General features: G+C 40.1%; 1 protein-coding gene across 1 annotated transcript in view; it reads left to right on the top strand.

Moving 5' to 3' along the window:
• POLA1 (DNA polymerase alpha 1, catalytic subunit) overlaps positions 1-25150 on the top strand; it is a 1417985-nt gene that overhangs the window by 742499 nt on the left and 650336 nt on the right. The window contains exon 31 of the mRNA XM_053705268.1: positions 23370-23544. Within this exon, the coding sequence (XP_053561243.1) occupies positions 23370-23544 (175 nt within the window). The remainder of the gene's footprint in view (positions 1-23369; positions 23545-25150) is intronic.

The raw sequence follows: 25150 nt of genomic DNA on the forward strand, positions 1-25150 counted from the left end.
GGCAAAATGGGAAGAAATTTTCTGGGAGTCTTGCCCAGCAAGCGCGGACCTGGTTCTCTATCGCCGGTACATTGATGATATCATACTAATATGGAAAGGGTCACAAGAAGATCTAGAACACACTATCAATGTCATGAATAGAAATGAAGCCAATCTGCACTTCACGTATGAATGGAGTCAATCATCACTCACTTATCTAGACTTGAATATAGAGGTGAAGGGAGGGACAATTGAGACATCAACTTTCTTCAAAAAGGTGGACAGTAACAACTACGTCCACCAAACAAGCTGTCACCATACCAACTGGGAAAGGAATATCCCAAAAGGACAGCTTCTCAGGATGAAGAATAATTGCTCTAATTCCTGCAAATGGGAAGAACAAGCCCAAACAAGGCTAAGTTTCTAGACAGAGGTTATAATGAAGACCTATTGGACCAAAGAATAGAAGAAGTAAGAACAATTGAAAGAAAAAATCTTACCAAATATAAAGAAAGGACGAAAAAGAATGAGGAAAAGATCCTTAATGTACCTCTAATTACGGAATAAAGCCAAAACAGTCAAATTATCGAAGACATCTTCCGAAAGCATTGGAGTATACTTAGACGACGAGATCCTAGGGGAGAAACTACCACTGAAACCAACCTTTGTGTACAGAAGGGCCAACAATTTGAAAAACAAACTGGCACCTAGTGCACAAAGAAAAAAGCCACCTGTAATAAAAGATCCATTTGAGAAAACAGTGAGAGGGTTCTTCCCATGTCATACATGCAAAGCATGTAAAAGTGGTGTAAAGACCACCGAATCAAATAACAGTACGAAAAAATATAAAATTAAGGATCTAATTAGCTGTCAGGACAGAAACGTTATCTATTTACTCCAATGTCCCTGTGGACTGCAATACATTGGACAGACGTCCAGGCCACTAAGGGACCGAATACATGAGCATCTTCTTTGTATTGAAAAACTCAACAAGGAAACCCCCCTCTATAACCATTTCTCTGAAAAACATCATGGAGACATAAAATCCTTGAAATATATAGGAATACAAAAGGTACCTAAGAATTGGGGAGGGGGAGACCATGAAAGAAAACTACTGACAGAAGAATCTAAATGGATCTTCTTTATGGATTGTTTATATCCGAGAGGGTTAAATAATAGAGGATTTGTCCCATCTTTTAAACTTGAAATGAAAACATAGAAATCTAAGGGTTATGTTTAAATGCACTAAACCCTTAAATTAACCATTAGAAACCTCTGTGCCCATCTATGAAAATAAGAAAATTGATTTATCTAACTCCCTTCATCTAGGAGACATAATATATGAAGCAATCCGAACTACACCTAATTCATTGGTTTAAAAAAAACTTTAAACATTTTTAATAGACTATCCATCTCTCTTGAACTGAACGAACCCTTTCTCTACTATATTCAATACACTGGTCCACGCCACTCCGCACATAAATGTCTCACCCAGACATAAAGAAACTCTCATGTATTATCCTCTAGATTTGAGGGAATTATTTCCCTATTGTCCCCTATTATATTCAATACACATGTCTCTGCTACTTCGCACATTCCTTGTCTCATCTAGATATAAAGTCTTTGTTAGCTTCATTAGTCATGGAACATTATAAGACTATAGAATATTATAATACAATCCGAAGCTGAATCATCCTCTTTTTGGGTTAGGTAAGAATACGCTTAGCCAGCAACATATGTTATCCTTGTTATGATAAACACATAATCCAAGGTAATGTTTACCATTAACATTGGATTATTGATCTGTCAACTAATGAATCATAGTAATCTTATTTCTCTGCTAGGCTCACTCCCATACGTAGATAGCCATGGCTGGATTCACACAATCTAAACCATTTAGGTAGATATTGAAAGCTTAATCAAAATATGGACAGAAATGACAAAACGTTTGATAAAATGTCAAAGGTTTTGTAGTTAATAGTTAGCTGATATAATGGAAGAGACAATTCAATCATATATACAATGCAATCATATATACAATTTCATATTACAAACCTAATAGGATAGTATTATTGAAACTATCAAAATGTACAAATTTGCAAGTGTCTGAATACAACAGAATAGAATCAGGAACGAGTGGAAAAGCATAGATGCCTCTAAGTGTTTTCATCCAAACTTTTTGAACACTGTAAATCTGGATATCAAATTACAAATAAATTGGTAATATTTGGTAACTGGTGAAAAATCTGCATGCCTAAGGCTTACTTAGGCATTAGCTCCTAACCTAGGAGACATTGTTGGACCAACCTTTGGTAAAATTTGTATTACCGAGGTCAACAATTAGTTTTTAATATGTATTAGATTGTTAACATGGATCCATGAGGGACTAACTCTTTTTACATTATAGATTTTAATATTTTGTATATCTTGTGCATTGTTATCTGACATTGTATACATTATTTTTAGTATTATTTTAATCATACTGTTAATGTACTATACCAGGTTTTAACGAACCAAATCTTCACACGTTTTCCAAATTCTACAAATTTGATACTTTTGCTTCTTCTGAGGCTATCTTTGGGAGAAAGGTTCTTCAAGCAGTGGTGCCTTCTGTTTAGGTTCCTGTCTTGTCCCTCCCTTTCATCTGTGTCCTGTAGCTTTGGTATTGTATCCCACAAGTAAGGATGAAATCCGTGGACTCATCATATCTTGTAAAAGAAAAGGAAATTTATGCTTACCTGATAAATTTATTTCTCTTTAAGTGTATCCAGTCCACGGATCATCCATTACTTATGGGATATTCTCCTTCCCAACAGGAAGTTGCAAGAGGATCACCCACAGCAGAGCTGCTATATAGCTCCTCCCCTCACTGCCATATCCAGTCATTCTCTTGCAACTCTCAACAAAGATGGAGGTCGTAAGAGGACCTGTGGTGTTTTAGACTTAGTTTATTTCTTCAATCAAAAGTTTGTTATTTTTAAATGGTACCGGAGTGTACTGTTTATCTCAGGCAGTATTTAGAAGAAGAATCTGCCTGCGTTTTCTATGATCTTAGCAGAAGTAACTAAGATCCTTTGCTGTTCTCACATATTCTGAGGAGTGAGGTAACTTCAGAGGGGGAATAGCGTGCAGGTTTTCCTGCAATAAGGTATGTGCAGTTAAATTATTTTTCTAGGGATGGAATTTGCTAGAAAATGCTGCTGATACCGAAGTAATGTAAGTAAAGCCTTAAATGCAGTGATAGCGACTGGTATCAGGCTTATTAATAGAGATACATACTCTTATAAAAGTGTATTTTAAAACGTTTGCTGGCATGTTTAATCGTTTTTTATATATGTTTGGTGATAAAACTTATTGGGGCCTAGTTTTTTCCACATGGCTGGCTTGAATTTTTGCCTAGAAACAGTTCCTTGAGGCTTTCCACTGTTGTAATATGAGTGGGAAGGGCCTATTTTTAGCGCTTTTTTTGCGCAGCAAAAATTACAGACAGACATCCAGCTTCTTCCTGCATGTTCTAGGACTTCTCTGAAGAGTTCAAAAGTAGTATTAAGGGAGGTAAAAAGCCACAGTAGAGCTGTGGCAGTTGTGACTGTTTAAAAAATGTTTTTGTCATTTGTTATTCCGTTTTTGGTATTAAGGGGTTAATCATCCATTTGCAAGTGGGTGCAATGCTCTGCTAACTTGTTACATACACTGTAAAAATTTTGTTAGTGTAACTGCCTTTTTTCACTGTTATTTCAAATTTAGGACAAAATTTGTGTTTCTTAAAGGCGCAGTAACATTTTTTATATTGCTTGTAAACTTGTTTTAAGTGTTTTCCAAGCTTGCTAGTCTCATTGCTAGTCTGTTTAAACATGTCTGACACAGAGGAACCTACTTGTTCATTATGTTTGAAAGCCATGGTGGAGCCCCATAGGAGAATGTGTACTAAATGTATTGATTTCACCTTAAACAGTAATGATCAGTCTTTATCTATAAAAGAATTATCACCAGAGGGTTCTGTCGAGGGGGAAGTTATGCCGACTAACTCTCCCCACGTGTCAGACCCTTCGCCTCCCGCTCAGGGGACGCACGCTAATATGGCGTCAACTACATCAGGGACGCCCATAGCGATTACCTTGCAAGACATGGCTGCAATCATGAATAATACCCTGTCAGAGGTATTATCTAGATTGCCTGAATTAAGAGGCAAGCGCGATAGCTCTGGGGTTTGGAGAGATACAGAGCGCGCAAATGCTGTAAGAGCCATGTCTGATACTGCGTCACAGTATGCAGAACATGAGGACGGAGAGCTTCATTCTGTGGGTGACATCTCTGACTCGGGGAAACCTGATTCAGAGATTTCTAATTTTAAATTTAAGCTTGAGAACCCCCGTGTATTGCTTGGGGAGGTATTAGCTGCTCTGAATGACTGTAAGCGATTCCAGAGAAATTGTGTAGGCTGGATAGATACTATGCGGTGCCGGTGTGTACTGACATTTTTCCTATACGTAAAAGGCTTACAGAAATTATTAGCAAGGAGTGGGATAGACCCGGTGTGCCCTTTTCCCCACCTCCTATATTTAGAAAAATGTTTCCAATAGACGCCACTACACGGGACTTATGGCAGATGGTCCCTAAGGTGGAGGGAGCAGTTTCTACTTTAGCAAAGCGTACCACTATCCCGGTTGAGGACAGTTGTGCTTTTTCAGATCCAATGGATAAAAAATTGGAGGGTTACCTTAAGAAAATGTTTATTCAACAAGGTTTTATTTTGCAGCCCCTTGCATGCATTGCGCCTGTCACTGCTGCGGCGGCGGCATTCTGGTTTGAGGCCCTGGAAGAGGCCATCCATACAGCTCCATTGGAGGAAATTATTGACAAGCTTAGAACGCTTAAGATAGCTAACTCATTTGTTTCTGATGCCATTGTTCATTTGACTAAACTAACGGCTAAGAATTCCGGATTCGCCATCCAGGCGCGTAGGGCGCTATGGCTTAAATCCTGGTCAGCTGACGTGACTTCAAAGTCTAAATTACTCAACATTCCTTTCAAAGGGCAGACCTTATTCGGGCCTGGCTTGAAGAAAATCATTGCTGACATTACTGGAGGCAAGGGTCATACCCTTCCTCAGGACAGGGCCAAATCAAAGGCCAAACAGTCTCATTTTCCTGCCTTTCGAAATTTCAAGGCAGGAGCAGCATCAACTTCCTCCGCTTCAAAACAAGAGGGAACTGTTGCTCATTCCAGACAGGCCTGGAAACCTAACCAGTCCTGGAACAAGGGCAAGCAGGCCAGAAAACCTGCTGCTGCCCCCAAGACAGCATGAAGGAACGGCCCCCTATCCGGAAACGGATCTAGTGGGGGGCAGACCTTCTCTCTTCGCCCAGGCGTGGGCAAGAGATGTTCAGGATCCCTGGGCGTTGGAGATCATATCTCAGGGATATCTTCTGGACTTCAAAGCTTCTCCTCCACAAGGGAGATTTTATCTTTCAAGGTTATCAGCAAACCAGATAAAGAAAGAGGCATTCCTAAGCTGTGTGCAAGACCGCCTAGTAATGGGAGTGATCCATCCAGTTCCTTGGTCGGAACAGGGACAGGGGTTTTATTCAAATCTGTGGTTCCCAAAAAAGAGGGAACCTTCAGACCAATCTTGGATCTAAAGATCTTAAACAAATTCCTCAGAGTTCCATCATTCAAAATGGAAACTATTCGGACCATCCTACCCATGATCCAAGAGGGTCAGTACATGACCACAGTGGACTTAAAGGATTCCTACCTTCACATACCGATTCACAAAGATCATCATCGGTTCCTAAGGTTTGCCTTTCTAGACAGGCATTACCAATTTGTAGCTCTTCCCTTCGGGTTGGCTACAGCCCCGAGAATTTTTACAAAGGTTCTGGGTTCACTTCTGGCGGTTCTAAGACCGTGAGGCATAGCAGTGGCTCCTTATCTAGACGACATCCTGATACAGGCGTTAAGCTTTCAAATTGCCAAGTCTCATACAGAGATAGTTCTGGCATTTCTGAGGTCGCATGGGTGGAAAGTGAACGGGGAAAAGAGTTATCTATCCCCACTCACAAGAGTCACCTTCCTAGGGACTCTTATAGATTCAGTAGAGATGAAAATTTACCTGACGGAGTCCAGGTTATCAAAACTTCTAAATGCTTGCCGTGTCCTTCATTCCATTCCACGTCCGTCAGTGGCTCAGTGCATGGAAGTAATCGGCTTAATGGTAGCGGCGATGGACATAGTGCCATTTGCACGCCTGCATCTCAGACCGCTGCAATTATGCATGCTATGTCAGTGGAATGGGGATTACTCAGATTTGTCCCCTCTACTAAATCTGGATCAAGAGACCAGAGATTCTTTTCTCTGGTGGCTATATCGGGTCCATCTGTCCAAGGGTATGACCTTTTGCAGGCCAGATTGGACGATTGTAACAACAGATGCCAGCCTTCTAGGTTGTGGCGCAGTCTGGAACTCCCTGAAGGCTCAGGGATCGTGGACTCAGGAGGAGAAACTCCTCCCAATAAATATTCTGGAGTTAAGAGCAATATACAATGCTCTTCTAGCTTGGCCTCAGTTAGCAACCCTGAGGTTCATCAGATTTCAGTCGGACAACATCACGACTGTGGCTTACATCAACCATCAAGGGGAAACCAGGAGTTCCCTAGCGATGTTAGAAGTCTCAAAGATAATTCGCTGGGCAGAGTCTCACTCTTGTCACCTGTCAGCGATCCACATCCCAGGCGTAGAGAACTCGGAGGCGGATTTTCTAAGTCGTCAGACTTTTCAAATGGGGGAGTGGGAACTCCATCCGGAGGTGTTTGCTCAACTGATCCATCGTTGGGGCAAACCAGAACTGGATCTCATGGCGTCTCGTCAGAATGCCAAGCTTACTTGTTACGGATCCAGGTCCAGGGACCCGGGAGCGACGCTGATAGATGCTCTAGCAGCTCCTTGGTTCTTCAACCTGGCTTATGTGTTTCCACCGTTTCCTCTGCTCCCTCGACTGATTGCCAAAATCAAGCAGGAGAGAGCATCGGTGATTCTGATAGCGCCTGCGTGGCCACGCAGGACCTGGTATGCAGACCTAGTGGACATGTTATCCTTTCCACCATGGACTCTGCCTCTGAGGCAGGACCTTCTAATTCAAGGTCCTTTCAATCATCCAAATCTAATTTCTCTGAGACTGACTGCATGGAGATTGAACGCGTAATTCTATCAAGGCGTGGCTTCTCCTAGTCAGTCATTGATACCTTAATACAGGCACGAAAGCCTGTTACCAGGAAAATCTACCAAAGATATGGCGTAAATATCTTTATTGGTGTGAATCCAAGAATTACTCATGGAGTAAAGTTAGGATTCCTAGGATATTGTCCTTTCTCCAAGAGGGTTTGGACAAAGGATTATCAGCTAGTTCTTTAAAAGGATAGATTTCTGCTCTGTCTATTCTTTTGCACAAGCGTCTGGCAGAGGTTCCAGACGTCCAGGCATTTTGTCAGGCTTTGGTTAGAATTAAGACTGTGTTTAAAACTGTTGCTCCCCCGTGGAGCTTAAACTTGGTTCTTAAAGTTCTTCAAGGAGTTCCGTTTGAACCCCTTCATTCCATTGATATTAAACTTTTATCTTGGAAAGTTCTGTTTTTGATGGCTATTTCCTCGGCTCGAAGAGTCTCTGAGCTATCCGCCTTACAATGTGATTCTCCTTATCTGATTTTTCATGCAGATAAGGTAGTTCTGCGTACCAAACCTGGGTTTTTACCTAAGGTGGTTTCTAACAAGAATATCAATCAAGAGATTGTTGTTCCATCATTGTGTCCTAATCCTTCTTCAAAGAAGGAACGTCTTTTACATAATCTGGACGTAGTCCGTGCCTTGAAGTTTTTACTTACAAGCTAATAAAGATTTTCGCCAAACATCTTCCCTGTTTGTCGTTTACTCTGGACAGAGTAGAGGTCAAAAAGCTTTGGCAACCTCTCTTTCCTTTTGGCTTCGGAGCATAATTCGCTTAGCCTATGAGACTGCTGGACAGCAGCCCCCTGAAAAGATTACAGCTCATTCTACTAGAGCTGTGGCTTCCACCTGGGCCTTTAAAAATGAGGCCTCTGTTGAACAGATTTGCAAGGCTGCAACTTGGTCTTCGCTTCACACCCTTTCAAAATTTTACAAATTTGATACTTTTGCTTCTTCGGAGGCTGTTTTTGGGATAAAGGTTCTTCAGGCAGTGGTTCCTTCCGTTTAATCCTGCCTTGTCCCTCCCATCATCCGTGTACTTTAGCTTTGGTATTGGTATCCCATAAGTAATGGATGATCCGTGGACTGGATACACTTAACAAGAGAAAACATAATTTATGCTTACCTGATAAATTTATTTCTCTTGTAGTGTATCCAGTCCACGGCCCGCCCTGTCTTTTTAAGGCAGGTCTAAATTTTAATTAAACTACAGTCACCACTGCACCCTATGGTTTCTCCTTTCTCGTCTTGTTTCGGTCGAATGACTGGATATGGCAGTGAGGTGAGGAGCTATATAGCAGCTCTGCTGTGGGTGATCCTCTTGCAACTTCCTGTTGGGAAGGAGAATATCCCATAAGTAATGGATGATCCGTGGACTGGATACACTACAAGAGAAATAAATTTATCAGGTAAGCATAAATTATGTTTTCTTTTACGATTTGACGAGTCCACGGCCCACCCTGTAATTTCTAAGACAGGTATGTACTTATTTTATTAAATTTCAGTCACCTCTGCACGTTTTCCTTTCTCTTCCTAACTCCGGTCGAATAACTGGGGGAGGAGGGGAAGGGAGGAGCTATATATACAGCTCTGCTGTGGTGCTCTTTGCCACTTCCTGCTGGCAGGAGGTTTAATCCCACAATTAAGGATGAAATCCGTGTACTCGTCATATCTTAAAAGAAATAAATTTATCAGGTAAGCATAAATTTCCTCTTTTTTTTTTTGCATAAAGTTACATTTTTTACTATGAAGTAAAACTGGACTTCCAGATTTATTCCTTCAGAAGATTGGGCGTTTTCCTCCTAATTAATCAGCTAACCTGAGTCCCATGATGCATGAATTATCTAAGTAAGCGTAGAAGCTAATGGTTGTAGGTTTTTAATCCAGCTATGGCTTGTTTTAAAAGGAGACTCCTGTTACGGTAGCTGCTTTTATCTTTTGTGTCCAGGTCTGAAAGACATTGTTTTGGTTGTCCCCGTTTTTGTCTCAGGGCTGAACTTAATCTTTATACCAAGAAATAAGGGTTTTTTGTTTATTATTTTTAGACTGTATTATACGGGTACTTGGTTTCAAATGAGAAGCAGTTAGTATTAGGTTCTTTACCTGCACATCCTTCATCAGGATTTCCTTTGTTTTCTCTGGTTGGCATTCTTAGACGTTCACTGTTTGTTGTCTGTTTCATTTGGATGCAGCTCCTTTTTTTTTTTTTTTTTTTTTTTTTTTTTTTAATAAGGTTCTAGGAGTATTGTTGACGGTAATCAGTGTTTAGGGGATCTTAATTGTCCTTTTTATGAAGTTTTTTTTTTAACTATGCCCATATCCAGCTTAGAGGGTGTCTATTTTTAGAAGACATTAAGATATCCTAATGTGTTTATTGTTGGTGGATTCATGCTGAATATTTTTCAGAAGGAAGGTGTGTCTGTCCTGGAATCCTCCTTCTTCCCCATCAGTAGCTCACTGCATTTGCAACTTTATTTTTTTTCTGTTTATGCACAATCAGTGTTTAGAGATCAGATTTCTGCCCCCTTTTGTTCTTTTTTTTTCGCAGGTAAATTGTTAATCTTCCTAATGTGCATAGTTTTTGTTCAGGCGTTATCTAGAATATGCATGTAATCAATATTTTTTTCTCCTACTTGGTATCTTAATTTGGTTCTGAAAGTTTTCCAGTGTCCTCCTTTTGTCCTATGCATAAGGTAGATATAAAGCTTATTTCCTGGAAAGCTTTATTTCGTTTGACTATTTAATCTGCTAGAAGAGTGTCTGAGTTGTCTGTACTTTCTTCTGATCCTCCTTATCATTTTTTTCATAAGGATAAAGCTGTTTTGAGTACTTCTTTTGATTTTCTAACTAAAGTTGTTTCTTCTGCCAATATCAGTAGGGAAATGTAGTTTTTTCCCTTTGTCCTGATCCCTAAGAATTATTCTGATAGATGTGGTGACATTTTATCATTGGAATATTAATCTAGCTGTTATTAAAATATAGCTCACAGATTTTATCCCTGGGAAATTCACATAGCTGGTTTTAAAATGGAATAATCAAGTAGTTAATTCTTATCCAAACATATGTAAAACTATAGACTTCGGCTTTGGCCTAGTCTCTGTCTAAGAAGGGCACTCCCAGTGGCATTTGATATTCCACTCTCTATTGAATTGGGGTATAAAAAACTGGAACACCAAAACATACTGTATCTCTCTTCCATCTCCTGATGAAAATGGCTGATATTGGACAATGCAAGATAGCACACATTAAAGAATTTGGCTAGGTATATTCCTGGGATTTTTTTTATCAGTGTTGCACAAATTGGGGTTGTGGTAGAGTTGCCCTGTATTAATTATTTGGACTGTTTTGCTGTAAAATAGATATTATTTACCTGTAATTATTTCTCTTAACATATATTGATTCCTAATAAATTCTTTGGAAACAATGGAGACCCTTTTATAGTATGGTTAAATGGGTTTTTACATAGGTTTTTACATAAAATTATATTTATATTTAGTGATTTAAAAATCTAGATATACATTTTTAATAACTACAAGAGACTTCCTCTTAACTTTGATGATGTTTGTGCTCTGAAATATTATCTTGAAGTTACTAAATATTTCAGACAAACTCCTGATTTGTTCATTTGTCAGGTAAGCACAAGGGGCAGAAGTCATCTTCTGTTGCTCTGGCTTCTTGGAATAAACAATTAATTCATATGAAGAAGCAGGTCAAACTACTCCTAAATGTATCATAGCTCTTTCTACTTGTTCTGTTGCCATTTCTTAGGCATTCAAGCATGAGGCTTATGTGGAACAAATTTGCAAGGCAGCTACTTGGTCATCCTTGCATACTTTTACTAAATTCTACCATTTTGAGGTTTCTGCTTCATCTGAAGCTGATTTTGGTAGGAAAGTGCTTCAGGAAGTTGTTTCTGTCTTGGACAAAGTTTTATAAAATTATATAAAAATAATTTTTCTGTTTTTTGGTATTTTTTCTTATTGTTAAAGGATGTTTAAACCTTCCCTTTTTTCATCCATACTTGTGGATTCTGCCACAGCTTGGGTATTGGTTTCCCGGTGTAATGGATCGTGGACTCCTTATCACCTGTATGATAAATTATTTTTGCTTCCCTTTTCTATTATATATGATGTAAGTTTGACTTGCGCCTCACTTTACAGTTATGCCTGGATGCAAGATGTTTTGTGTATTGTATTAATATTTTTTTTTAGTTTTTAAAATTTTCTTTCTTCAATAGCTTTTTTTTTTAATAAGGATATTATCATGTTTCCTTCATTTAACTTTATTATTATTATTTAGTTTTTCTGCAGTTATGGAGCTTTCTAATTCCGTCCCTAAATCTGCCTTTGTAGCTGGGTCATTTGAACATTTTACTACCAGTATTAAATGTTTACATTTTTATATGCTACGGTATTTCCTTCAGCAATCTTATGCAATAAATATACTTCTCTTCTTGCTTCAAAGCGTATTATTGCTCCTTCTGTTTGTTCCTTACAGGAGGAATATACTACTTTTTTTTTCTGTAATTAAGGATTTAATTGGAACAACTGTGCTGGATTGTTGATGGCCATGCCCTTTCAACTAAACGTAAAATGTCTGTTCAGAATTTACCTTCTATTAGTTTTTAGCCTGCTAAGGTTAATGATTCTTGTTATGAGACTGCTTTGTCCTCAGAGGGGATGTCTTTCCCTGTTGATCAGAATCTTCCTCTAATCTTTTTTTTCTGACACATCATTTTATTCATTTTATGTTTTACATATTCATTCTCTTTTTAAGGAATTTTGTACTTGCTTACTTTAGAGGTTAATGATCTTAAAGTAGATATGGAAATACTGATTGAGTGTTTAGATAGTTTATTTTTTATTTTTAAATCCTTGGTTAAATCCCTTAATGTGTTTTGTGTCCTTATTTCAGTTTCTGTGATGATATTCAGAAATTGGACTAAGCCAGGTAGGTATACCTTTTTATTCCTTCTGCAAGGTTTAAGAATGTGTATCCTTTTCTGGCTTCTATTATTGAGCTTTGGTAAGTTTTCCCCAAAGTAGTTGGGGTCATATTTACTTTGTCTAAATGTACTAACCTTCCTTTTTTTTTTTTTTTTTTTCTTCTGTTAAGTGTGATCAGTCCACGGGTCATCATTACTTCTGGGATATTAACTGCTCCCCTACAGGAAGTGCAAGAGGATTCACCCAGCAGAGCTGCATATAGCTCCTCCCCTCTACGTCACTCCCAGTCATTCTCTTGCACCCAGCAACTAGATAGGTCGTGTGAGAGGACTATGGTGATTATACTTAGTTTTATATCTTCAATCAAAAGTTTGTTATTTTAAAATAGCACCGGAGTGTGTTATTACCTCTCTGGCAGAGTTTGAGGAAGAATCTACCAGAGTTTTGCTATGATTTTAGCCGGAGTAGTTAAGATCATATTGCTGTTCTCGGCCATCTGAGGAGTGAGGTAAACTTCAGATCAGGGGACAGCGGGCAGATGAATCTGCATAGAGGTATGTAGCAGTTTTTATTTTCTGACAATGGAATTGATGAGAAAATCCTGCCATACCGATATAATGTCATGTATGTATACTTTACACTTCAGTATTCTGGGGAATGGTACTTCACTAGAATTACACTGTAAGAAGTACATAAAGCTGTTTAATAACTAGAGATTATGTTTAACGTTTTTGCTGGAATGTAAAATCGTTTTCATTTGCTGAGGTACTGAGTGAATAAATGTTTGGGCACCATTTTTCCACTTGGCAGTTGCTTAAATCTGTTTTTTCTGTCAGTTTCTGTTCTCCCTCACTGCTGTGTGTGTGGGGGAGGGGCGCTTTTACTATGCATCAAATATTTCAGTCAGCAACTCATTGTATTCCCTGCATGATCCGGTTCATCTCTACAGAGCTCAGGGGTCTTCAAAACTTATTTTGAGGGAGGTAATTTCTCTCAGCAGAGCTGTGAGAATTATAGTTTGACTGAAATAAAAACTTTTATTCTGTAATTTGTTTCCTGCTTTCAGAAATTGTTATCTTTGCTAATGGGATTAAACCTTTGCTAAAGTTGTGTTGTTTACAAGGATTGAGGCTATAACTGTTTCAATTTATTAATTTTCAACTGTCATAGATCTTCTGTGCTTCTTAAAGGCACAGTACGTTTTAATATTATTCTATTTGAATTGTATTTTCAAGTTGCAAGTTTATTTGCTAGTGTGTTAAACATGTCTGATTCAGAAGATGATACCTGTGTCATTTGTTGCAATGCCAAAGTGGAGTCCAATAGAAATTTATGTACTAACTGTATTGATGCTACTTTAAATAAAAATCAATCTGTACAAATTGAACAAATTTCACCAAACAACGAGGGGAGAGTTATGCCGACTAACTCGCCTCACGTGTCAGTACCTACATCTCCCGCTCAGAGGGAGGTGCGTGATATTGTAGCGCCGAGTACAGCTGGGCGGCCATTACAAATCACATTACAGGATATGGCTACTGTTATGACTGAAGTTTTGGCTAAATTACCAGAACTAAAAGGTAAGCGTGATCACTCTGGGGTGAGAACAGAGTGCGCTGATAATATTAGGGCCATGTCAGACACTGCGTCACAGGTGGCAGAACATGAGGACGGAGAACTTCATTCTGTGGGTGACGGTTCTGATCCAAACAGACTGGATTCAGATATTTCAAATTTTAAATTTAAACTGGAAAACCTCCGTGTATTACTAGGGGAGGTGTTAGCGGCTCTGAATGATTGTAACACAGTTGCAATACCAGAGAAAATGTGTAGGTTGGATAAATATTTTGCGGTACCGACGAGTACTGAGGTTTTTCCTATACCTAAGAGACTTACTGAAATTGTTACTAAGGAGTGGGATAGACCCGGTGTGCCGTTCTCACCCCCTCCGATATTTAGAAAAATGTTTCCAATAGACGCCACCACAAGGGACTTATGGCAAACGGTCCCTAAGGTGGAGGGAGCAGTTTCTACTTTAGCTAAGCGTACCACTATCCCGGTGGAGGATAGCTGTGCTTTTTCAGATCCAATGGATAAAAAGTTAGAGGGTTACCTTAAGAAAATGTTTGTTCAACAAGGTTTTATATTGCAACCCCTTGCATGCATTGCGCCGATCACGGCTGCAGCGGCATTCTGGATTGAGTCTCTGGAAGAGAACATTGGTTCAGCTACTCTGGACGACATTACGGACAGGCTTAGAGTCCTTAAACTAGCTAATTCATTCATTTCGGAGGCCGTAGTACATCTTACTAAACTTACGGCGAAGAATTCAGGATTCGCCATTCAGGCACGCAGGGCGCTGTGGCTAAAATCCTGGTCAGCTGATGTTACTTCTAAGTCTAAATTGCTTAATATACCTTTCAAAGGGCAGACCTTATTCGGTCCCGGGTTGAAAGAGATTATCGCTGACATTACAGGAGGTAAAGGCCATGCCCTGCCTCAGGACAAAGCCAAAGCCAAGACTAGACAGTCTAGTTTTCGTTCCTTTCGTAATTTCAAAGCAGGAGCAGCATCAACTTCCTCTGCACCAAAACAGGAAGGAGCTGTTGCTCGCTACAGACAAGGCTGGAAACCTAACCAGTCCTGGAACAAGGGCAAGCAGACTAGGAAACCTGCTGCTGCCCCCAAAACAGCATGAATTGAGGGCCCCCGATCCGGGATCTAGTGGGGGGCAGACTTTCTCTCTTCGCCCAGGCTTGGGCAAGAGATGTTCAGGATCCCTGGGCGCTAGAGATAATATCTCAGGGATACCTTCTGGACTTCAAATACTCTCCTCCAAGAGAGAGATTTCATCTGTCAAGATTGTCAACAATCCAGACAAAGAAAGAGGCTTTTCTACGCTGCGTACAAGAGCTCTTGTTAATGGGAGTAATCCATCCAGTTCCACGATCGGAACAGGGACAGGGGTTTTACTCAAATCTGTTTGTGGTTCCCAAAAAAGAGGGAACTTTCAGACCAATCCTGGACTTAAAGATCCTAAACAAATTCCTAAGAGTTCCATCGTTCAAGATGGAGACTATTCGGACAATTTTACCTATGATCCAAGAGGGTCAGTACATGACCACTGTAGATTTAAAAGATGCTTACCTGCACATACCGATTCACAAAGATCATTACCGGTACCTAAGGTTTGCCTTCCTAGACAGGCATTACCAGTTTGTGGCTCTTCCATTCGGATTGGCTACAGCGCCAAGAATCTTCACAAAGGTTCTGGGTGCTCTTCTGGCGGTACTAAGACAGCGGGGAATCTCGGTAGCTCCATACCTAGACGACATTCTGATACAAGCTTCAAGCTTTCAAACTGCCAAATCTCATACAGAGTTAGTGCTGGCATTTCTAAGGTCACATGGATGGAAGGTGAACGAAAAGAAAAGTTCACTCGTTCCACTCACAAGAGTTCCCTTCCTGGGGACTCTTATAGATTCTGTAGAAATGAAGATTTACCTGACAGAGGACAGGCTATCAAGACTTCAAAGTGCTTGCCGCACTCTTCATTCCATTCAACACCCGTCAGTGGCTCAATGTATGGAGGTAATCGGCTTAATGGTAGCGGCAATGGACATAGTACCCTTTGCACGCTTACACCTCAGACCACTGCAACTGTGCATGCTAGGTCAGTGGAATGGGGATTACTCAGACTTATCCCCTTCTCTGAATCTGGATCAAGAGACCAGAAATTCTCTTCTATGGTGGCTTTCTCGGCCACACCTGTCCAGGGGGATGCCATTCAGCAGACCAGACTGGACAATTGTAACAACAGACGCCAGCCTTCTAGGTTGGGGTGCCGTCTGGAATTCCCTGAAGGCTCAGGGACTATGGAGTCAGGAGGAGAGTCTCCTGCCAATAAACATTCTGGAATTGAGAGCAGTTCTCAATGCCCTCCTGGCTTGGCCCCAGTTGACAACTCGGGGGTTCATCAGGTTTCAGTCGGACAACATCACGACTGTAGCTTACATCAACCATCAGGGAGGGACAAGAAGCTCCCTAGCTATGATGGAAGTATCAAAGATAATTCGCTGGGCAGAGTCTCACTCTTGCCACCTGTCAGCAATCCACATCCCGGGAGTGGAGAACTGGGAGGCGGATTTCTTAAGTCGTCAGACTTTTCATCCGGGGGAGTGGGAACTTCATCCGGAGGTCTTTGCCCAAATACTTCGACGTTGGGGCAAACCAGAGATAGATCTCATGGCGTCTCGACAGAACGCCAAGCTTCCTCGTTACGGGTCCAGATCCAGGGATCCAGGAGCAGTCCTGATAGATGCTCTGACAGCACCTTGGGACTTCAGGATGGCTTACGTGTTTCCACCCTTCCCGTTGCTTCCTCGATTGATAGCCAGAATCAAACAAGAGAGAGCATCAGTGATTCTAATAGCACCTGCGTGGCCACGCAGGACTTGGTATGCAGACCTGGTGGACATGTCATCCTGTCCGCCTTGGTCTCTACCTCTGAAACAGGACCTTCTGATACAGGGTCCCTTCAAACATCAAAATCTAACTTCTCTGAAGCTGACTGCTTGGAAATTGAACGCTTAATTTTATCAAGACGTGGGTTTTCTGAGTCAGTTATTAGTACCTTAATACAGACTAGGAAACCTGTTACCAGAAAGATTTACCATAAGATATGGCGTAAATACCTACATTGGTGTGAATCCAAAGGTTACTCTTGGAGTAAGGTTAGGATTCCTAGGATATTGTCTTTTCTACAAGAAGGTTTAGAAAAGGGTTTTTCTGCTAGTTCATTAAAGGGACAGATCTCAGCTCTGTCCATTCTGTTACACAAACGTCTGTCAGAAGTTCCTGACGTCCAGGCTTTTTGTCAGGCTTTGGCCAGGATTAAGCCTGTGTTTAAAACTGTTGCTCCACCATGGAGTTTAAACCTTGTTCTTAATGTTTTACAGGGCGTTCCGTTTGAACCCCTTCATTCCATTGATATAAAGTTGTTATCTTGGAAAGTTCTATTTTTAATGGCTATTTCCTCGGCTCGAAGAGTCTCTGAATTATCAGCCTTACATTGTGATTCTCCTTATTTGATTTTTCATTCGGATAAGGTAGTCCTGCGTACTAAACCTGGGTTCTTACCTAAGGTAGTTACTAACAGGAATATCAATCAAGAGATTGTTGTTCCTTCTTTATGCCCAAATCCTTCTTCAAAGAAGGAACGTCTACTGCACAACCTGGATGTAGTCCGGGCTCTAAAATTTTACTTGCAGGCAACTAAGGAATTCCGACAAACGTCTTCTCTGTTTGTCATTTACTCTGGGCAGAGGAGAGGTCAAAAAGCTTCCGCTACCTCTTTCTTTTTGGCTTCGTAGCATAATTCGTTTAGCTTATGAGACTGCTGGACAGCAGCCCCCTGAAAGAATTACAGCTCATTCTACTAGAGCTGTGGCTTCCACTTGGGCCTTCAAGAATGAGGCCTCTGTTGAACAGATTTGCAAGGTTGCAACTTGGTCTTCGCTTCATACTTTTTCCAAATTTTACAAATTTGACACCTTTGCTTCATCGGAGGCTATTTTTGGGAGAAAGGTTCTTCAGGCAGTGGTTCCTTCTGTATAAAGAGTCTGCCTATCCCTCCCGTCATCCGTGTACTTTTGCTTTGGTATTGGTATCCCAGAAGTAATGATGACCCGTGGACTGATCACACTTAACAGAAGAAAACATAATTTATGCTTACCTGATAAATTCCTTTCTTCTGTAGTGTGATCAGTCCACGGCCCGCCCTGTTTTTAAGGCAGGTAAATATTTTTTAATTTATACTCCAGTCACCACTTCACCCTTGGCTTTTCCTTTCTCGTTGGTCCTTGGTCGAATGACTGGGAGTGACGTAGAGGGGAGGAGCTATATGCAGCTCTGCTGGGTGAATCCTCTTGCACTTCCTGTAGGGGAGCAGTTAATATCCCAGAAGTAATGATGACCCGTGGACTGATCACACTACAGAAGAAAGGAATTTATCAGGTAAGCATAAATTATGTTTTTGCAAGCAAGTTATCTATCCAGTCCAATAATATCTATTGCTGATGTGACTGTTGCTTTTTGTGATGTCTTCTTTGACATCATTGATGCTAGAAGAGCATTTTAACTAGAATCTCTTTCTATACAGGGAGAGAATTTTGGTTCTGGTTTGGATTCCATTATTTCTATATATTATATATATTTACTTTTAAGAAAATATTTCCCCTATTAGACACCATTCAGGACTTGTGGCAAACGGTCCCTAAGGTGGAGGAAGCTATATCTACTTTGGCTAAGCGTACAACCATACCTATTGAGGATAGTTGTGTTTTCAAAGACCCTATTGATAAAAAATTAGAGGGTCTTCTAATGAAATTATTTATTCATTGAGGTTTTCTTTTACAACCTACGGCTTGCATTGTTCCAGTAACTACTGCAGCAGCTTTTTGTTTTGAATCTCTAGAAGAGTCTCTGAAGGTTGAGACTCCATTAGATTATATTCTTGATAGAATCAAGGCTCTCAAGCTGGCTAATTCTTTTATTACTGATGCTGCTTTTCAAATTGCTAAATTAGCAGCAAAAAATGCAGGTTTTGCCATTCTGGTGCATAGAGCGTTATGGCTCAAATCTTGGTCTGCTGATGTGTCATCAAAATCTAAGCTTTTGGCTATTCCTTTTAAAGGTAAGACCTTATTTGGGCTTGAATTGAAGGAGATCATTTCTGACATTACTGGAGGTAAAGGCCATACCCTACCTCAGGATAAGTCTGTTAAAATGAGGGGTAAACAGAATAATTTCCGTTCCTTTCGAAATTATAAAGGACGACGCTCTGCTTCTTCTTCCTCCACAAAGCAGGAAGGGAATTTTGCTCAATCTAAGTCAGTCTGGAGACCTAACCAGACTTGGAATAAAGGTAAACAATCCAAGAAGCCCGCTGCTGTTTCCAAGACAGCATGAAGGGGTGGCCCCCGATCCGGGACCGGATCTAGTAGGGGGCAGATTTTCTCTCTTTGCTCAGGCTTGGGCAAGAGATGTTCAGGATTCCTGGGCACTGGAAATAGTGACCCACAGGTATCAACTAGAATTCAAGGATTTTCTCCCAAGGGGGAGATTTCATCTTTCACGATTATCTGTAGACCAGATAAAAAGAGAGGCGTTCTTACGCTGTGTAAAAGACCTCTCTACCATGGGAGTAATTTGTCCTGTTCCAAAGCCGGGACAGGGGTTTTACTCAAATCTTTTTGTAGTTCCCAAAAAAGAAGGAACTTTCAGACCCATTTTAGATCTCAAGTGTCTAAACAAATTTCTCAGTCCCATCGTTCAAAATGGAGACTATACAAACAATCCTACCAATGATTCAGGAGGGTCATTATATGACTACCGTGGACTTGAAGGATGCATACCTTCATATCCCTATTCACAAGGATCATCATCGGATTTTAAGGTTTGCCTTCCTGGACAAACATTATCAGTTTGTGGCACTTTCTTTCAGTCTTACCACGGCACCCAGAATTTTCACAAAGGTTCTAGGGTCTCTGTTAGTGGTTCTCAGACCGCGGGGCATAGCAGTAGCGCCTTATCTGGACGATATTCTGATTCAGTCGTCGAATTATCAATTGACAAAATCTCACACGGACATAGTATTGTCTTTCCTGAGATCTCAAGGTTGGTGAACATAGAAAAGAGTTCATTAGTTCTACGGACAAGGGTTCCATTCTTGGGGACTCTTATAGACTCGGTAGACATGAAAATATTTCTGACAGAGGTCAGAAAGACAAAGATTCTGAATACTTGCCGAGCACTTCAGTCCATTCATCGGCCGTCAGTGGCTCAGTGCATGGAAGTCATTGGATTAATGGTAGCGGCAATGGATATAATTCCGATTGTCCGCTTTCATCTCAGACCACTGCAGCTGTGCATTCTCGGACAGTGGAATGGGGATTATGCAAATTTATCTCCTCAGATAAAACTGGATCAAAAGACCAGAGACTCTCTTCTTTAGTGGTTGTCGCCGGATCATCTGTCCCAGGGGACTTGTTTCCGCAGACCCTCGTGGGTGATAGTGACAACAGATGCCAGCCTTCTGGGCTGGGGTGCAGTCTGGAACTCCCTGAAGACTCAGGGTGTTTGGACTCAGGTTGAGTCTCTACTTCCAATCAATATTCTGGAACTGAGAGCAATATTCAATGCGCTTCAGGCATGGCCTCAGTTGGCTTCGGCCAAATTCATCAGGTTCCAGTCGGACAACATCACGACTGTGGCATATATCAATCATCAGGGGGGAACAAGGAGTTCCTTAGCGATGATAGAAGTATCCAAGATAATCCGACGGGCGGAGATACACTCTTGTTATCTGTCAGCAATCTACATCCCAGGAGTAGAAAATTGGGAAGCAGATTTTCTAAGTCGTCAGACTTTTCATCCGGGGTAGTGGGAACTTCATCCGGAGGCAGACCAGAGTTGGATCTAATTGCGTCTCGACAGAATGCCAAGCTCCCAAGATACAGATCCAGGTCAAGGGATCCACAGGCCGAACTGATAGATGCCCTGGCAGTGCCTTGGAAGTTCAGCCTAGCTTATGTGTTTCCACCATTTCCTCTCCTTCCACGCATGATTGGTTGAATCAAACAGGAGAGCGCTTCAGTAATCCTGATAGCACCTGCGTGGCCACGCTGGACTTGGTATTCGGATCTAGTGGACATGTCCTCTCTGCCACCGTGGAAACTTCCTTTAAGACGGGACCTTCTCATTCAAGGACCTTTCCAACATCCAAATCTAATTGGAGATTGAACGCTTGATTATGTCTAAGCGAGGATTCTCTGATTCGGTCATTAATACTTTTATACAGGCTCGAAAGCCTGTCACTAGAAAAACCTATCATAAGATATGGCGTAAATATCTTTATTGGTGTGAATCCAAGGGTTACACATGGAGTAAAACTAAGATTCCTACGATTCTGACTTTTCTCCAAGAAGGATTGGAGAAAGGGTTATCAGCAAGTTCTTTAAAGGGACAGATTTCTGCCTTATCAATTTTGCTTCACAATCGTTTGGCAAATGTGCCGGATGTTCAGTCTTTTTTTCAGGCTTTAACTAGAATTAAGCCTGTGTTTAGACCTATTACTCCTCCCTGGAGTTTGAATTTAGTTCTTAGAGTTCTCCAAGGGGTTCCGTTTGAACCCATGCATTCCATAGATATTAAATTATTATCTTGAAAAGATCTATTTTTAGTTGCTATTTCTTCTGCTCGAAGAGTTTCTGAGCTTTCAGCGTTACAATGTGATTCGCCTTATCTTATATTTCATTCTGATAAGGTGGTTTTAAGTACCAAACCTGGATTTCTTCCTAAGGTTGTTTCAAATAAGAACATTAATCAAGAGATTGTTGTTCCTTCATTGTGTCCTAATCCTTCTTCCAAGAAGGAGCGTCTGTTACATAATCTGGACGTGGTCCGTGCCTTGAATTTTTACTTGCGGGCAATCTAGGATTTCCGTCAATCATCTTCATTATTCATTGTTTATTCTGGAAAGCGTAGGGGTCAGAAAGCTACGGCTACCTCTTTCTTTTTGGCTGAGAAGTATCATCTGCCAGGCATAATGAGACTGCTGGACAGCAGCCTCCTGAAAGAATTATGGCTCATTCTACTAGGGCTATGGCTTCCACATGGGCTTTTAAAAACGATGCTTCTGTTGAACAGATTTGTAAGGCTGCGATTTGGTCGTCCCTTCATACTTTTTCCAAATTTTCCAAATTTGATACTTTTGCTTCTTCTGGGGCTGTTTTTGGGAGAAAGGTTCTTCAAGCAGTGGTGCCTTCGGTTTAGGTTCCTGTCTTTTCACTCCCTTGTGTCCTGTAGCTTTGGTATTGTATCCCACAAGTAAGGATGAAATCCGTGGACTCGTCATATCTTTGTAAAAGAAAAGTAAATTAATGCTTACCAGATTAATTTCTTTTACGATATGACGATTCCACGGCCCACCCTGTTCTTTTTAAGACAGATTTATTTATTTTTTGTAAACTTCAGTCACCTCTGCACCTTTTAGCCTTTCTTTTTCTCTTCCTAAACCTTCGGCCGAATGACTCAGGGTGGAGGGGAAGGGAGGGGCTATATATACAGCTCTGCTGTGGTGCTCTTTGCCACTTCCTGTTAGCAGGAGGTTAATATCCCACAAGTAAGGATGAAATCCGTGGACTCGTCATATCGTAGAAGAAATTAATTTATCAGGTAAGCTTAAATTTACTTTTTTCTGGGTTGCCCCCCCCCCCTTATTTTTTTGCACACATCTTTATTCCCTGCTCCTGTTTTTTCTCTTATTACTTTTCCTTCCTCTTTGTGCTCGGCTATATGTTAAACTGTGAGGTGGGATGGGTTTTATAGTGTTATTAGGGTTTGGGAATCTTCGCCTACTCCTAGTGGTAGGGAAGAGTAATTCTCTGAAGTAATGGATTGTGGACCCTCACCACCATGAAAGAAATGAATGTATCGGGTAAGCATAAATTAGCTTTTTTACCCTTCCCTGAACAGTTACCAAGACATGCATATTGCATAAATAAAATGGTTTACTAAGAACAATATGAAGAGAAATCTGTGTTCACAAAATTAAGAATTTTCAGCTTTGACGCATTTGACTTCACAGATAAATATGTATTAATCATGTTGCTTTTATTTATATATATATATATATATATATATATATATATATATATATATATATATATATATATATATATATATATATATATTAAACCTTAAAATGTAAAGTTGTGCACATGCTTAGTAATTTGTAAATTCTTATAATCAGTGTTCAGATTTGTTTTTTTTAATTGTAACTACCTAAGAAAGGAACCTAACAGTAGTAATCCTGTACTTAAGAATATCCCTAGGGTGTTTTTAAAGACCTGCAAATTGATTTAATTGTTATAATTTTAGAACTTATTAATTGTTACATTTTACATTTATATATTAAGGCTTTGTATTGTGACTTAGTGGGTATCTCATAGAAAAAAGAAAAAAAAAAAACATTTTAACTTTTCGTCTCTAGGTCACATTTTTGTGGCAGACCAAGACTATAACATCTGTGATTTAAGAAACTTGATAAGCTCAATTATGCTATACTGCCCTTGTCAACTTTTTATGAACTTGTGTTGATAGGGAGCATAAACTTTGTGGTCCAAGCTCTCTCTAAAAAAAAGACTGTTGCCTTTTCATGTAGGATGGATCAAATCTGGGTGCCAGCCAGAGAGCATATGCTCCAGAACAGCTGCAAAAACAAGAGAACCTTTCCATTGACATGCAGTACTACCTCTCGCAACAAGTCCACCCAGTAGTGTCTCGAATATGTGAACCCATAGATGGAATAGATTCTGCTCTTATTGCTTCTTGGTTAGGTAAGTCAAAATGTTTTAATGCTGTCAAGTATTTTTTTCCTTTTCAGTATGTGTGTGTATATAATATATGTATATAAAATTATATTTGTTTTATTTTTATTGAATTGTTCTAACGGCTAGGCTACTCTAATACTCAGATACTTTTTTTTATTTAGGTACTTATTGTATGTAGGTATTTATGGTGTTTATCCCTCATCCCATTTTATGGTAGATTAAAACACCTAGCACCTTTAGAGTACTGCCTCCTTTCAGCCAATCTCAAGTGAAACAATATTGTTGTTAATCTATCCCAGATTATCCATTTTCCTGAGAATGAGATGATTATTACAAACTGTGTATTGATAGAATGCAGATACGTGTGAAGACATTTTCTGCATCTCATTTACGTGGCAGTCAACACATATGAAAGCCCACCCTGACATTCCATTTGTCTGTGTCCTGTCCTAGTTCACATTACTGTATTCAGAGATTATTTTAAATTCTGGCTTCTTTTTATTTGGCACACATTTGTATAAAAAAATTCCCTGAATGGCATGTGCTATAATGAGATGGACTAAAACTAAAATCATGGAACTATAACAAGACCAGTCTAAAAAAATGCACATACACTCTGACGTCTGAGGTAGATGGAAATACCTACCACATTTATTTCTGACCCCTCTTATACCACTTCTCTTCCTGCTTCAGCCTTGGAACCAAGTACATTTATGACCACTTCATATCTGAAGCAAGCCTATAGGATGTGCACATAATTTCTGATCAATTAATGTTTCTTCAGTTTAGAGTGGAACAATGTAATTTTAAATGTTTGTATTTTCCCTTTAGATCTCTACTCCAATGATATTTACTAAACTCCTGATGGAGATAAACTCATTCAGGGTCCCTTCCATCATCCAAACCTAGTTTCTCTGCAGCTGACTACTTGTAGATTGAATGCTTAATTTTATCTAAGCGAGGGTTTTCTGATTCCGTCATAAGTACCTTGATTCAGGCACGTAAGCCAATTACTAGGAAAATGTACCATAATATATGGCGTAAATATCTTTATTGGTGTGAATCCAAGGGCTGCTCATGGAGTAGGGTTAGGATTCCCATGATTTTATCTTTTCTCCAAGAAGGATTGGAGAAGGGGTTGTCAGCAAGTTCTTTAAAAGGACAAATTTTTGCTCTATCTATTTTGTTACACAAGCATCTGGCAGATGTTCCAGATGTACAATCTTTTTGTTAGGCTCTGACTAGAATCAGGCCTGTATTTAGACCAATTGTTCCTCCTTGGAGTTTAAATTTAGTTCTTAGAGTTCTTCAAGGGGTTCCGTTTGAACCTATACATTCCATAGATATTAAGTTATTATCCTGTAAAGTTTTATTTTTGGTTGCTATTTCTTCTGCTCGAAGAGTATCTGAGCTTTCGGCATTACAGTGTGATTCTCCTTATCTTGTTTTCTATTCAGATAAGGTGGTGTTATGCACTAAGCCTGGTTTTCTTCCTAAGGTTGTTTCAAATAAAAATATTAATCGGGAAATTGTTGTTCCTTCCTTGTGTCCTAATCCTTCTTCTAAGAAGGAGCGTCTGTTACATAATTTGGACATGGTCCGTGCTTTGAAG

Source organism: Bombina bombina, chromosome 3 (assembly GCF_027579735.1).
Source record: "Bombina bombina isolate aBomBom1 chromosome 3, aBomBom1.pri, whole genome shotgun sequence".
Taxonomy (NCBI): Eukaryota; Metazoa; Chordata; class Amphibia; order Anura; family Bombinatoridae; genus Bombina; species Bombina bombina.